At 35.5% G+C, this 15,225-nt stretch overlaps 1 protein-coding gene across 1 annotated transcript; it reads right to left on the bottom strand.

Moving 5' to 3' along the window:
* Positions 1-6,660: 6,660 nt before the first annotated feature.
* LOC142233105 (uncharacterized) lies at positions 6,661-12,027 on the bottom strand. Its single transcript, XM_075303892.1, has 3 exons — positions 10,650-12,027; positions 9,684-10,319; positions 6,661-9,548 (listed from the first exon to the last, which is right to left on the bottom strand). The coding sequence occupies exons 1-3, from the start codon at positions 12,025-12,027 to the stop codon at positions 6,661-6,663; spliced, it is 4,902 nt and encodes a 1,633-aa protein (XP_075160007.1).
* Positions 12,028-15,225: the final 3,198 nt, after the last annotated feature.

Genomic DNA, 15,225 nt, shown 5'->3' with positions numbered 1-15,225 from the left:
ATCACGTTTGTAATTGAAAATTATTTCCGAATTGATTAACAAATTGATTGAATCAATTAATATTTTAATTGGAAACGTAACAAATATCAATCATTTTTTTAATTGGTTTTTATTCGGATTTGATTAAATAATTAATTGAATCAATTAACATATTAATTGAATCCGTTTCCAAATTCAATTAAGTGTTTAATTGAAAAAAATTTGGTGATAATTTTTTGTGTGTAGTTAGACATGGTTGTTAACGACCATATACTAGCACAATGTACCAAATTTCAACTCACTCGGATGAAATTTGCTCCTCCAAGAGGTTCCAAAACCTAATCTCGGGATCGGTTTATATGGGGCTATGTACGATTATGGACTGATATGGACCACTTTTGGCATGGTTGTTAAATATCATATACTACCACCACGTACCAAATTTCAAGCAGATCGGATGAATTTTGCTTCTCCAAAAGGCACCGGAGGTCAAATCTGGGGATCGGTTTATATGGAAGCTATATATAATTATAGACTGATAGGAACCAATTCATGCATGGTTGTTGGATACCATATACTAACATCACGTACCAAATTTCAACCGAATGGGAAGAATTTTGCTCTTCCAAGGGGCTCTGGAGGTCAAATCTGGGGATCGGTTTATATGGGACCTATATATAATTATGGACCGATATCGACCAATTTTTGCATGGGAGTTTGAGGCCATATATTAACACCACGTACCAAATTTCAACTGAATCAGATGAATTTTGGTCTTCCAAGAGGTTCCGGAGGTTAAATCTGGGGATCGGTTTATATGGGGGCTATATATAATTATGAACCGATGTGGACCAATTTTTGCATGATTGTTAGAGACCATATACTTACATCACGTACCAAATTTCAGCCGGATCGGATGAAATTTGCTTCTCGTAGAGGCCTCGCAAGCCAAATCGGGGGATCGGTTTATATGGGGGCTATATAAAATTATGGACCGATGTGGACCAATTTTTGCGTGGTTGTTAGAGACCGTATACTAACACCATGTACCAAATTTCAGCCGGATCGGATGAAATTTGCTTCTCTTAGAGGCCTCGCACGCCAAATCGGGGGATCGGTTTATATGGGGGCTATATAAAATTATGGACCGATGTCGACCAATTTTTGCATGGTTGTTAGAGACCATATACTAACACCCTGTACCAAATTTCAGCCGGATCGGATGAAATTTGCTTCTCTTAGAGGCCTCGCAAGCCAAATTTTGGGGTCCGTTTATATGGGGGCTATACGTAAAAGTGGACCGATATGGCCCATTTGCAATACCACCAATCAATAACAACTACTTGTGCCAAGTTTCAAGTCGATAGCTTGTTTCGTTCGGAAGTTAGCGTGATTTCAACAGACGGACGGACGGACGGACGGACATGCTCAGATCGACTCAGAATTTCACCACGACCCAGAATATATATACTTTATGGGGTCTTAGAGCAATATTTCGATGTGTTACAAAAATGTTGGTATTTTGACGACTTTTGTCGAAATAAGAAAAACATATATATGGGAGCTATATCTAAATCTGAACCGATTTCAACTAAATTTGGCACGCATAGCTACAATGCTAATTCTACTCCCTTTGCAAAATTTCAACTAAATCGGAGTTAAAAATTGGCCTCTGTGGTCATATGAGTGTAAATCGGGCGAAAGCTATATATGGGAGATATATCTAAATCAGAACCGATTTCAACCAAATTTGGCACGCATAGCTACAATGCCAATTCTACTCCCTGTGCAAAGTTTCAACTAAATCGGAGCAAAAAATTGGCCTCTGTGGTCATATGAGTGTAAATCGGCCGAAAGCTATATATGGGAGCTATATCTAAATCTGAACCGATTTAAACCAAATTTGGCACACTTAACTACACTACTAATAGTACTCCTAGTGCAAAATTTCAACTAAATTGGGGTAAAACTCTATCTTCTGGGACCGTATTAGTCCATATCGGGCGAAAGATATATAAGGGAGCTATATCTAAATCTGAACCGATTTCAATAAAATTTAGCATACTTGACTGTACTAATTGTACTAATTGTTCTTCTTGTGCAAAATTTTAAGCAAATTGGGGTAAAACTCTGGCTTCTGGGGCCATATAAGTCCATATCGGGCGAAATATATATATGGGAGCTATATCTAATTCTAAACCGATTTCTTCCAAAATCAATTGGGTTCTATTCTGAGCAAAACACATACTTGTGCCAAATTTGAAGTCGGTTGGACTAAAACTGCGACCTAGACTTTGATTACAAAAATGTGTTCACGGACAGACGGACATGGCTATATCAACTCAGGAGCGCACCCTGAGCATTTTGGCCAAAGACACCATGTGTCTATCTCGTCTCCTTCTGGGTGTTGCAAACATATGCACTAACTTATAACACCCTGTTCCACAGTGTGGCGCAGGGTATAAAGAGTCGCCAAAAAAGTGGTGAAAGTGTTCTTTTTGTATCCGGAAGTGGTGCAAACTTGGGGCAGAAGCGACGAATTTAACATGGACAGCAGTTGCACTGAATTTGCATCACTTCTTGAGGAGTGATCCGAACTCAGTGTCTTGGATGTGAATTAAACAATTTAATAATATTTTACCAAATAAATAATTTTTATAATTTTGTCTTATTTTTAATGCATTTTAAAGTTAACGGTTGTCGGAATTGTTTGACCTCCAATATTCTCAAAAATTACAAATTTTTCTGGAATGGATTTAGCATTTTTTCAAAAAAAAAAATATAATAATTTTTACCATTTTATTAATTCTCTCTGTTTTTAACCTATTTGAAACAAAGTTAAAATTACCAATTAAAAATAAGAAAGAAGCAAGTTATACAAAATTGAATTAATAGAACTTCCTGTGTACTTAAAATAAAGAAAATAAAGGACATTTTGGGAAGTGCTTTTAAAATTGTGCCTTTAGAAGAACTTCCAAATTTTTTTGTTGGGAAATTATAAGTGAATTCTATGTTTCGCTGACGAAACATTTTTTATTTGGAGCTCCAATTTACAATATTTCTCAAGTTCTTATTTAGCAAAACACATCTGTTTGCCATAAACAGTGCTTAATGATTCGAAATTAAGGGGAAAAAGTCCCTAATTTCGTGCATTTGAAAAAGTTTGTCCCCACGTCCCTGCAAACGAAAAATATTAGAAATAATCCTACACATAAGGAATTTTGGAATCACTAGGTCTTACTTTATTTAGATTTTCAGGTTAATTTCATTTCAAAGGGCTCATATTCATAGAGCCCTATTTGATTCGTATAATTAAGTTAATTGTGGAATATAGGTATTTATCTTCCAACCGGCTTAACTTTTCCAAGCCGTCTTAAGTGTTAATACCCAAATTTGCATTCATAATATCGAATATGCCTTAAATTATAATAAAGTTTGCATTTGTGGGTATTAGACGTTATTGTCAAAATTTCTAAAACACAATCACTAATGAATGTACAACATTTTCAAATTGTTTTTGTTTTCCATTATGTCCAATGTGCCACACTACCCATTGTGGCTTTTTGGGGAAGAATGGTGACTGCTGCACCTAACGATGCTTTTGCTCTGGATCAACCATCTAACACCACAAACATATCGTAAATCTTTGGTAATTAGTAATGTTTATTTTAAATGGAAATTAGTTGTTAATTTCAAGCAAAATTCTATAATTCTAAAAATCCAAATGCAAAGATGCTTAAATCTTCTTAAAAATAACATGCAAGGAATTTTTTTTGGGCACAGAAAGACAAATTACTAGAAGGACGGACAGACAGACAGCCAGACACACACCGAAAAGCTAACAAATGGCCACAGAAATTTTGCAAATGTTTGTAAATGCATTTCTCCTAATCGACATGCGGTACTGCTTGGTAATAAATAAAATGTAAATCGAGTATAAAATTTAAAAGTAAAGAAGAAAGATAATCTGGATTACGGGCTATAGTGAATGAGCGAATGAAACGAACGGACGAGCGAACCTTAACTCAATTTCAATGATTCTTCTTGGGCAAAGTAAAACAAATGCCTTCAATAAATAACGACACGCTGGGCCAAATGCATAGAGAACGAAGTTTATTTTATTTCATTTTTTGTTCTTTGTTGTCTGTTCGAGAGTTTTTATCTGGCTTTAGTTCCTGGCTATTGAATACGTTTCTGCAAAATGGTATATTTCTAAGCTATAAATCTTCGTTAAATAGCGAATGTAAAGCCCATCAGTATTACTTTTGATAAAGAAACTGCAGTTAGGAGTATTGCCCGTGCTAGTTGCCACTGCTTTTGTTACGATATATGGATATAACACTATTCTGGTGAAAATATTAGGTAGTAGTTGTGTTTTTATATAAAGAGTTTGGAGAAAATGCACAGGTTATATAGAGAATTATAGGCAGGACGTACCCAGAATTGCAATAGGTCGTCACTATTCTAAGCCTGAATTGGTAAACTGAATGTTTACCAATTCAGTCTGAAACTTATTACTTATTTCTGTATAAGTAATAAGACTGAAAGTTATTACTTATTTCTGTCCAGGCAGTGCTCGATAAAGAGAGCACGAAATAACCAAACTTTTAACCCTTTCGACCCTAAAGTTGCCTATAGGCAACTTCGTGTTTTTTGAGACTAACTGTCAGCGTAGTTTTTATTTTTGTTCATAAATCTGTAACAGTATCGAAAACTACAAGTGTACTCTACAATTTGGATAAAAAAAACATCTAATTTGGTTGTCAATTAGGAAATTTGTTTTCATTAGTACACACGTGCCTCAAGAAAAGAATTTTTTGGAAAGAGGTTTTTATACCTGTGACTTTTTTCAAAAATTAAAAAAAATTTTTTTTGAAAGTTTTTATTAAATCTGTTATAGTACATATCAATTAAAATATTTGTGGCAGTCAAATCTTAGAATTGCAAAAAAACAACAAGTGAGAAATATTTAAAGTTGTGAAGTTGCCTGTGGGCAACTTTGGGCAATTATGGTAGTAAAATTACATATTTTTGGACATGAGACCTAGAAAAAAAAGGTTTGACAAACAATGATATTGAACAAATTTTGAACAGTGGTGAGGAATGCAACGATGATGAGAAAGACATATCTGCAGTGCTGGAGAGGAATTTGGAAGGAATCGTACAAAGGGAGGAAGCCATAGATATCGACCATCCTGGCAACATACTGGCGGTTTAGCACTAATATTGGTGTTTTATTATAGCCTCCACCATACACCCTCACAAAAAATCGCTTCTGTAACATATACTCCCAAACATATTTTGCTTCAAGCATATACATTTTTGGGTATTGCCCAAACATTTATATGTTTGATATTTTCCAATATACAATATGTTTGAAAGCATATTGGTCTAAACAATATGGAACTTAGACTACCAAACGGTAGTCTAAGTTCCAAACATTTTGTATTTTTGCATCCAAATTCAATAATGTTGTCTTCCAAAAAACAATATGTTATTATGTGAACATATAATATGTTTGGAAGCATTTTGCACCCAAAAAAAATTATATGCTTAAAAAAATTCTCCCAAACAATGTTGTGCTCAAAATTTTATTTATTTATTTATATATTTACAATCATAATGAATTATGAAAATAAACAGGTAATATAGGTGCTAACAACATAGGTGATTAAAAAAGGGAGTAAGGGGGAATTGGCGACGTTGATGCTGGGCACAAAAATGAGTGGACACCAAATCCGGGAGTAAATGTTGTGGACTGTATGATGTGGGCTAGAGGAGCAGCAGGAGGTTACCTTTACAATAGGAGAGTTGTGGATGTTAATCAGTTGTCATAATTTCTCGATACATGAGAAATTATGACATGTAACAACCGAGAAGTGGAAATAAAAAATTGAGAGTTACAATTTGTGGGGTTTTGGGTTTATTAAGATATGCTCACCGTTTGAAATGTAAAATGCAATAGAAAGTTTGTAGGTCACTAAGCCTACCATGAAACCTACATACATACAATATTTCATAGTGATAATTCACAATAATGTTAAAGTAGTTGGTAATTTCGATGGGTTTTACAAGTTTTCAGATACATTTTTTTTTATAATTCACAATAAATTAAATTCTGTTTAATTCAAATTCTTAATATATTTAGAATAAGTCTAAATGTTTATTTAGACATGCTCCCACCTCTCTACTTAGGCGAAGAGCACAACACTGAGGCTAACGCACGAATAGCTTCAGACAATATTTTTTGATTTGGTGTAGTTTCATTGGAGCTGTTTGTGTTGGCGTTGGTTACAGTTTGGTTGTTATTACGTGTATTTTCTCTCTGAACATTATTGGTGTCATGAGTTGGTTCACCCTGTCGTTTTGTGTAATTAGGATGCAATAGGGTGTTGTGGGGCCGTCCACATCTTTTACACATATTCCTGGACCGGCAATCGCGAAATCGGTGGCTCCTGGCAAGGCAATTCACACAGTAGACCTCTCGTAACACCCATATATTACGTTGCTTAGGCGTCATTTTTAAGAATTTTGGACACACTTTGAGGGCGTGGAACTTATTACAAAGTTTGCACTTATAAAAGTTTGGAGACCTCTTTTGGTTTGATAGGAATGATCTGAAATACATGAGACGTGGTTAGTGAATGTAAATGTTAGTGTAGTGACTAGTATTCGTGATAGTTAGTGTTGTGCGCTATCTAGCTGAGATTCATCAGTATTATTAGCGAGCGGCAAATAACATAACTTTGCTATGGGCCGGGTTATAGTTCCAGATGCTGTACGTATGTCGGCAACTCGCACTTTAGTGTCTGAACCAGAATAAGTTTTAGTAATTCGGCCCAAAAGCCATTCATACGGGGGTAGCAAGTCGTCGATAACAACGACTAAATCATCAATTTTTAAATTCGGAGTAGGAGACTTCCACTTATACCTTTTATGCATAGCCTTTAAATAGTCCTCTTTCCACCTTATCGCAAATTGATGGTGCAGAGCTTTTAGTTTGGTCCATTTATTAATAAGGGACAACTTTGGCGATATCGGCTCAGGGAGTGCTAATAAGGGAGATCCTCTCAAAAAATGGCCTGGAGTTAAGGCTGTGAGGTCAGATGGATCTTCTGTCATTGCTGAAATTGGACGGGAATTTAAGACGCCTTCTATACGTGCTAGAAGGGTTGAAAACTGCTCAAATGTGAAACGATGGGCTCCGGCGAGTTTCTTGAAATGGGTTTTGAAGCTTTTGACCGCTGCCTCCCATAAACCTCCCATATGGGGTGCATGGGGTGGTATGAATTTCCACTCGAATCCGTGTGTTAAGTATTTCTGAGATATATCACTAGACGTAGTTTTGATAAAATGGACAAATTCTCGAAGTAGAGTTCTGCTGGCGCCGAGAAAATTGCGACCATTATCTGAAAATATTCTACAAGGGAGCCCTCGCCTCCCAACAAAACGAGCGAATGCAGCTTCAAAAGCAACTGCCGACAAGTCAGAACATACTTCCAAATGTATTGCTTTGGTGCTGAAGCACACAAACACACATACATATCCTTTTATTACGGGGGATTTTCTGAGTGTCGAACTTTTCAGTTCAAACGGCCCGGCGAAATCGATACCGGTAACATGAAATGGGGGAGAGAAGTTGCAGCGGTCGGGTGGCAGCGGAGCCATTATCTGACAACTTGGTTTGTGTTTATAAATCAAGCAGGTTTTACATTTGTGAATTATTGCTTTCACACGGGGTTTTAAACGAGAGATGTAATACTCAGTTTGTACAAATCTGCACATTTGATTGCATTCGCCGTGGGCTAAAAAGGTATGTAGGTGAGACAAGTATATGTGACAAAAATGAGAATTTCCCGGCAGTATTATGGGATATCGTTCTTTATACGGGAGAGTTGAATTTATTAAGCGACCATTTGCCCTAATTATTTTTTGACAGTCTAGAAATGGATTCAGAGTGGATAAACTACTTTTATGAGACAGTGTTTTAGAGTTACTTAATGCCTCATATTCAGAACTGTAATATTGTTTTTGAGCTAGAGATATCAAACGATTCTTAGCGAATTGAATCTCCGCTTGAGTCAAAAATATCGTTTGAGAGATTTGGTCATTACTACGCCGAGGATGAGAATGGCGATAAAAACGGAACACATATGAAATGACACGCAGAGCTCTTGGGTATGATGAAAACCTAGATAGTATATCATTTTTTTCGGTTATTGTTTGATGTGAGGTTACAACTTCAGGAGTTAAGTTAGGACATATTGGATTTTTAATTGGCCAAGTGGATTCTGGGTTTGTAAGCCACGATGGCCCATTCCACCAAAGTGAATTTGAAACCAGATCACGAGGCTTTGAACCACGAGTGCCAAGATCGGCCGGGTTGTCATGGGTAGATACATATTTCCATTGTGCGGTAGGAACGAGTTCGTGAATCTGTGCCGTTCGATTGGCTACGTAAGTCTCCCACGTGTATGGCGGTTTAGATAGCCAGCCGAGAACTATAGATGCATCTGACCATAGAGTTATCCCAGTTATGTTACTGTTAAATATTTGTGTTACGTATTTGACCAGATTAGATAACAATAAAGCACCATTTAGTTCTAATCTGGGCAATGAAACAGGTTTGAGTGGGGCCACTTTGCTTTTCGCTATAAATAAGTTAGAGAAAACCGTTGGGGTAGACGTCTGAAATCTGAGATAGACGCATGCGCAGTAGGCCCCCTTGGATGCATCACAAAACCCATGTATTTGAACTTTATCAGTGGGCATGAATTGGATCCACCGTGGTATTTCTATAACGCTAATCTGAGATAAGTCATTCAATATTTCATTCCAAGAGCGAAGAGAATCTGAAGATATGTTATCATCCCAGCTTGTTGCTTCCAGCCAGAGCTGTTGCATGAGCATTTTTGCTCTAATAACCACAGGTGTTATCCATCCTGCTGGGTCAAAAAGTTGAGCAACCAACGAAAGCACTTCACGCTTTGTGAAAGATTCTTGAGGTTTCAAAGAAATATTAGAATAACAGAACATATCACTCAAAGCGTTCCACTTTATTCCGAGAGTTTTCGTGGCACTCGTTTCCGAAAAACGTAATAAATCTAGATCGTATAAGTCTTCAGGAGGAATATCTGCAAGTAGTTTGGGATCATTGGCAGTTATCTTTTTTAAGGGAAATCCTGCCGAATTTAGTACTGTTACGAGCAACTTCTGAGATTTTATTGTTTCTTCGATAGAGAATCCTCCCCATAAAATATCATCGACGTAAGTCTCTCGTCTCAATATATGAGATACTTGAGGAAACTTTTTTTCTGAGTCATGAGCTAGTTGCAACAAAGTCCGTATCGCCAGAAAGGGAGCACAGTTAATACCAAATGTAACCGTGTTTAGCTGGTAATCTCGCACTGGGTCTTTGGGATCCTTTTGAAATAAAATCCGTTGGTAGGATCTATCATCGGGATGTATCTTTATTTGACGATACATTTTTTGGATATCTCCACTATACACATATTTATACCTTCTCCAATTGAGAAGCGTAGATACCAAATCGTTTTGGAGAGTTGGGCCTGTGCAAAGCACATCATTAAGGGAAAACCCCGATTTGGATTTCCGAGACGCGTTGAACACTACTCTAACTTTAGTGGATTTATGATCCGGACGCACAACCGCGTGATGTGGGAGGTAAAAGGAATAAAATTTACCTTGGGAACAAATTTCTTGGGAGGAAGTTTCTTCCATATGGTTCAGTGCAATATATTCGCGCAGCACGGAACTATATTCATTTTGAAGTTGAGGATCTTTAATTAAAGTCTTTTCCATTCTGGCATATTGGCCAAGAGATATGAATCTAGATGAACCAAGAAATATTTTTTCAGGAAATTCGTTCCTAAATGGGAGCCTTACAACGTAGCGACCGTCTGTGTCACGTGTAGTTGTTTTGGCATAAAAATCTTCGCAAAATTTATCAGTATCGGATTTCTCAGGAACTGAAGGAACTTCTTCAATTTCCCAGAACTTTCGAAGCACGCCAGAAAGGGCATCAGACTCAAGGGAAACAACTTTGGTAGTAAACGAGTGAGTGATTTCATTCGGCATTGGGCCACTAAGAACCCATCCGAAGATGGTATTGTATGCAGAAGCAAATCCACAAACATCTCTCTTAATACCTTCAATATTGATAAACCGCTCAGAATCATTTCCAAGTATAAGGTCAATATTGGACGAGATATTGAAATTTGGGTCCGCTAAATCGAGACTGAGTAGATCGGGACAAGTAGGTATTTGAAAAGAAATAGCGGGCAATCTCCTAGTAACCTTTGGTAGAACTATAGCGCTAACTGAAAATCGAATTTTATGCCTTTGGGCATAAAGAACGAGATCACATTCTTTGTCAGAAAATTGTGTCATCCCCCCTATTCCACCGATTTCGAATCGTGATTTACGATAGGGGATTTGTAAAAGATTCCGAATTTTTTCTGACAAAAACGTTCTCTGGGAGCCGGGATCAATTAAGGCTCTAACAGTGAAAAGCTCGTTTCTGTGCTCAATTTGGACCAAAGCCGTCCTGAGTAAAATAGTATCGGTGTTTTGAGAAAAATTTGCATCAACTCGAGTAAAATTTTCTTTGGAAGTTGAAGGGGGACAGCTTTCGAGTTGATGTTTCGAACCGTTTTGTTCGAGTGTATTATTGGGATTATTTCGGACTAATTTATCACCGCCAGATGTGTTAGAATTTTGAGCATTATTGTTCGAGGTTTGATTGACATTCAAATGTAGAAGAGAATGATGTCGCTTTTTGCATGTGAGACAAACTCGTTTACTCTTACATTTTATTTTTGAATGAGCCGGGGAAAGACAATTGTTGCAAAGTTTTTTCTGAAAAACGAAATCAACGCGCTCTTGTGGAGAAAAATGTCGAAAATCAGGACAAATTCGAATACTGTGATCTGAGCTGCACAAAGGACAGTGTTGACTTATATTCTCTTGAGATGAATACGCATGTATCTTGTTACTATTTTGAGTATGATATTTCGGGGTTTGAACGCTTTGAACTTGCGAGTTTTTAAAATTGGAGATTCGTTCTACAACCTCGAATCGATTAACCAAGAACTCGTCCATTTGGGACCAGCTAGGTAGCTCACGGTGTGATTTGAGAGACTGCTCCCATTGGGAAATTGTTTCCTCCGGAAGCTTTGTCGAAACTAAGTATATTAAAATTGGATCCCAAGTTTCGATTTTAACATTCAAAGATGTTAAAGTGCTGAGGCAGTCTTTTACGGTCGAATGTATCCTTTGAAGGGCTTCACTATTTTCAGCCGTAGCTACGGGAATATTAAATAATATTTTCAGCTGGTTATCTACCAACACTCGCTTGTTCTCATATCGAGTTTTCAAAGCGCTCCATGCCAAACTGAAGTTCTCGTCGCATAATGCATATCTTTTCACTATGGCACCTGCGCTTCCCTTAGTTTTGTTTCTCAAGTGATAGAGCTTTTGGGCGGGTGTCAACCTTGGGTGATTGACATATACGGCCGTGAACATGTCACGAAAGGATGGCCAATCTTCATAGCTGCCCTTGAATATCTCTGTGTCGCATGGGGGAACTTTTATACATACTTCAGAGTTGTTAAGGGTTTGCGGTTCTGGTTGCCTTTCATTGAAAACGGACAATCTTGTGGTTCTACGAGGCGCTGTATTAACCGACATTCTTACAACGTCCAAAATTTGAGCTCGAGTCTCGTAATAGGCCACTGAACATATATTGAAATTGACTTTAGCATTTTGTTTTAACTCTTTGGAAACATTAGCTTCAGGAGACAGCATTAAAGTTTCATATTCTGATTGAACTTTTTGCCATCTGTCTCCTAAATCCTCCAATTTGACCTCAAGTAGAGTGTCTGATTGGTCCGCAATATCAGAATTTTCAAAATCTGAGCAAAAATCAGTTAGTTGGTTGCAAATGAATGCAAATTTTTCATAGATAGGAGAAAGTTTAAGAGTGTTGCCATTGGCTTGAGAATTTGATGGATCGGTAGGATTAGACATTTTGTGACAATATGTCGTAAAAGATTTGGTATAAAGTATTGAGCTTCTGGTCGATTCAATATTCCCTTACGGGAAACGCAAATTTTATCATGAAATTTGCTAAACAAACCAAAGTTATCTTTAAAGATAGTGTGACGGGAATTGAATGAACTGTAAAGAGTTTCGATTTAGATGCAACTAGAGAGATCTGATTTGCCCAGAAAAGTTTTTTTGTTCCCATATGATTACCATTCAGTTGAAATGTAATGTGTTTGACTGGCAGTTGAAATATAATGGGTTTGAACGCAGTTTTTTCGATAAAATTCAACTAATTAAAATTTCAGTCAAATTGTGAAAATGACAAATGAGCAACCATGAAATTTGCCAATCTTTAGCTAAAAAAGGCAGATTTTAACTCACAAGTTTAAAATGCAATACATCAGTTAACAATATATTGCTTTTGGTTATTTGTAAATAAAACGAAAATTGTTAACTAAATGATGCCTTGTTCCTACAAATTGAACACAAAGCAGACCATCGATTCGAATGAATTTGGTTTTTTTTTTTTTATGTTTGAAGATTCGTTTCTTAATTGTCAAAATGAGTATTTCCCAATTTTTGTCCTGAGAATTCATTCAAATTTCAAAATGTTTACTTTCCTTTGCCGCATACTGTACGTTCGACAACCAACTCGAAACGAATTGCCTTTCGAAATTGAAGATCCAAATCAATTTTCTTTCATTTAGAACACGAACATAACTTTCCATGTGAGATAAGAAATAGGGTATAAAGCATAAGAGGTATTGCTATATATCCGTAAAAATATATAGCTCTAGGGTTAATTATAAACCCGAAAAAAGTTGTCGAAAATTGTAGTTAGAATTGCTATGTATCAGTTAAAAATGCATAGCTTAAGGGTTATTTGTAAACCCCAATTACGAAATGTGAAAGATAAATTTATTAGCTGTAGAATGTTTGTAATCCTTCTGAAAAGTACAGCTGATGCAACATAACGTTTCACCTACTAGATTACTTGTAAACTAGCAAATGTAATATACCTTAGGAAAGTGTACAAATGTTCAACAATAATTTATTGACAGCACGGTTGAATTCGCTCTCAACACGTGCAGAATGAGATTCCCATTTTCTTCAAATATCCCCCAAGGGATCATATAAAAATTATCCAACACAGGGATCAGTCACAATTTTAACATAATCCACCTTAGGGATCCACATAAAAAATATATCCAGCTTATGGATTAGGCACAATATAAAAATATCCACGTTAGGAATTTTCAAACAACACAAAATAATCACCAATATTTAAAAATCCGCGTTAGGGATTCGCAAAATATTTAATAAACTTTGCTTAAATTTGCGCATGAATAGAGATAAATTATTTAAATGGCGTTAATTATGTTGATGTTAGTGACAAATTAGTTTTAAAGATATAAAATTATTATGTTTTAATTAGCGATTTAGAAATCAACTGACATTCATTTTTGTGAGTGTAAGCCTTCGAACAGACAGTTTAATTTTTTAATATTTCCCTTTTGGTTGCGAAAAATGTAGCCAGTAACTAGCTCGTTACTGATTTGTGTATATTGTCTCTAAATCTTCTCATGTGTGTTCTGTTTTAACATAAAATTGTACGTTCATCCATGAAATTGGTTTCGAGACACTGTGCGTGTATAACAGTTTCAAAATATTCTTGTTCAAACGTTGTAGCGAAGTACTATGCAATATGATTTGTCTGATGGAGTGTGTTTTGTGCGAGAGTGGTCTGCTCTCTTATTTTCTTACACAGTGGTTCGATATTGTATGAGATTCACAATGATATATGGGTTAGTGTATTAGGGGTTATTTAATATTATAAAAGGTATAGTTTACCTTAACATTCCACTTTTTTTGCAATTATTATTAATACCGAACCGTAATACCGATTTGTATAATTATTTTATATATTTAATGTTTTGTCTGCCCGCAGCACTATGTATGTTTTTTTATTATTATTTAATCTTACACAATATTTTTTTTGAACATTTAATTAGAATAAATATTTGCTCTTTAAACCATTTTATATACTAACCACTTTTCGAAAGACGTATTTATAAATGTAATTTTTTTTCGTTTTTTGTTTTCTCGTTCTTTTCTCCAAATTTTATTGAGCACCTTTGTTACAGCCACTCTCTATTTATAATCTTCACTATCATCTTGCTTTTCTTTACATTTAATTCTCTTTTTCCAAATATCACGTCGCTCTTTTAACCCGAGTAAGTGAGAAAAATGAAATGGGTATAAAGATAATGGATGTGAGAATTGAAACAGGTAACATACATTGAAAGCGCAATCCAAACCGAATTATTAACTTTGGTGAGAAAGGTAATATGAGAGGAGTTAGAAAAAAAGAAACATATGAAGATAAAGAATTTCGGTAATTCGCTTTTGTTTTCTTCTAACGGTATTTCTTTGATTACCATAAAAAAAAATTGTTTTTTTGGGTATACAGAAAAATTGTGTAATTTTCTGTATTAAATAGTTTATGTAATACGTTAACGGTATTTATATTTCTCACATGGGTTTAAACTATTACGTAACTTTTTCCAACTTTTACGAAAAAAAAAAAAAATTTTAAAAATGATTTTTTTACGATATATAATTTTAAGAAGATTAACGACAATTTCCGAGCTTTGAGCTTTGGCGTAAATGTTAAATTATTTTCCACCTAATTGTTATGTGTTTGTTGTAATTTTGGCATGAATTTTTGACTTTTAGCTCAACTTTTTAATATGATGAGGCAAAATCATATTTGTTTGACGAAGATTTGCAATTTCTCTGGTTCTAGTTTTTCGATTTGACTGTGCTATCACGATTTTTTGAGTTTCAAACTCGAAATTGTAGAGATAAACTATGTTTTAATGAGGGTTTTTAAGAAGTTTTTACTATTTTAAATGTTTTATAGGGTATACAATAGTGCAATTGTATAAAATTTACTGTGATATTAACCACATAGTTTCCTTTTTAGAATTAGAATAGTTAAATTTAGCTTTAGAATTAAGAATTTTAGAATAGCTTTAGAATTAAGAATTTTAAAATGCTTGGGAAGTTTTTTTACTATGACTTTTTAACTGTGCAATAAAAATAAATTATCTTTTGTTTAATATTTTGAAGAAATTATTTTGAGAATGGCAATATTTTCTCACAATTTTACCGTTTTAT

The sequence above is a fragment of the Haematobia irritans genome, chromosome 1 (assembly GCF_050003625.1).
Source record: "Haematobia irritans isolate KBUSLIRL chromosome 1, ASM5000362v1, whole genome shotgun sequence".
NCBI lineage: Eukaryota > Metazoa > Arthropoda > Insecta > Diptera > Muscidae > Haematobia > Haematobia irritans.
The sequence above is the reverse complement of the archived record's forward strand: the minus strand, read 5'-3'. Positions and strand labels throughout refer to the sequence as shown.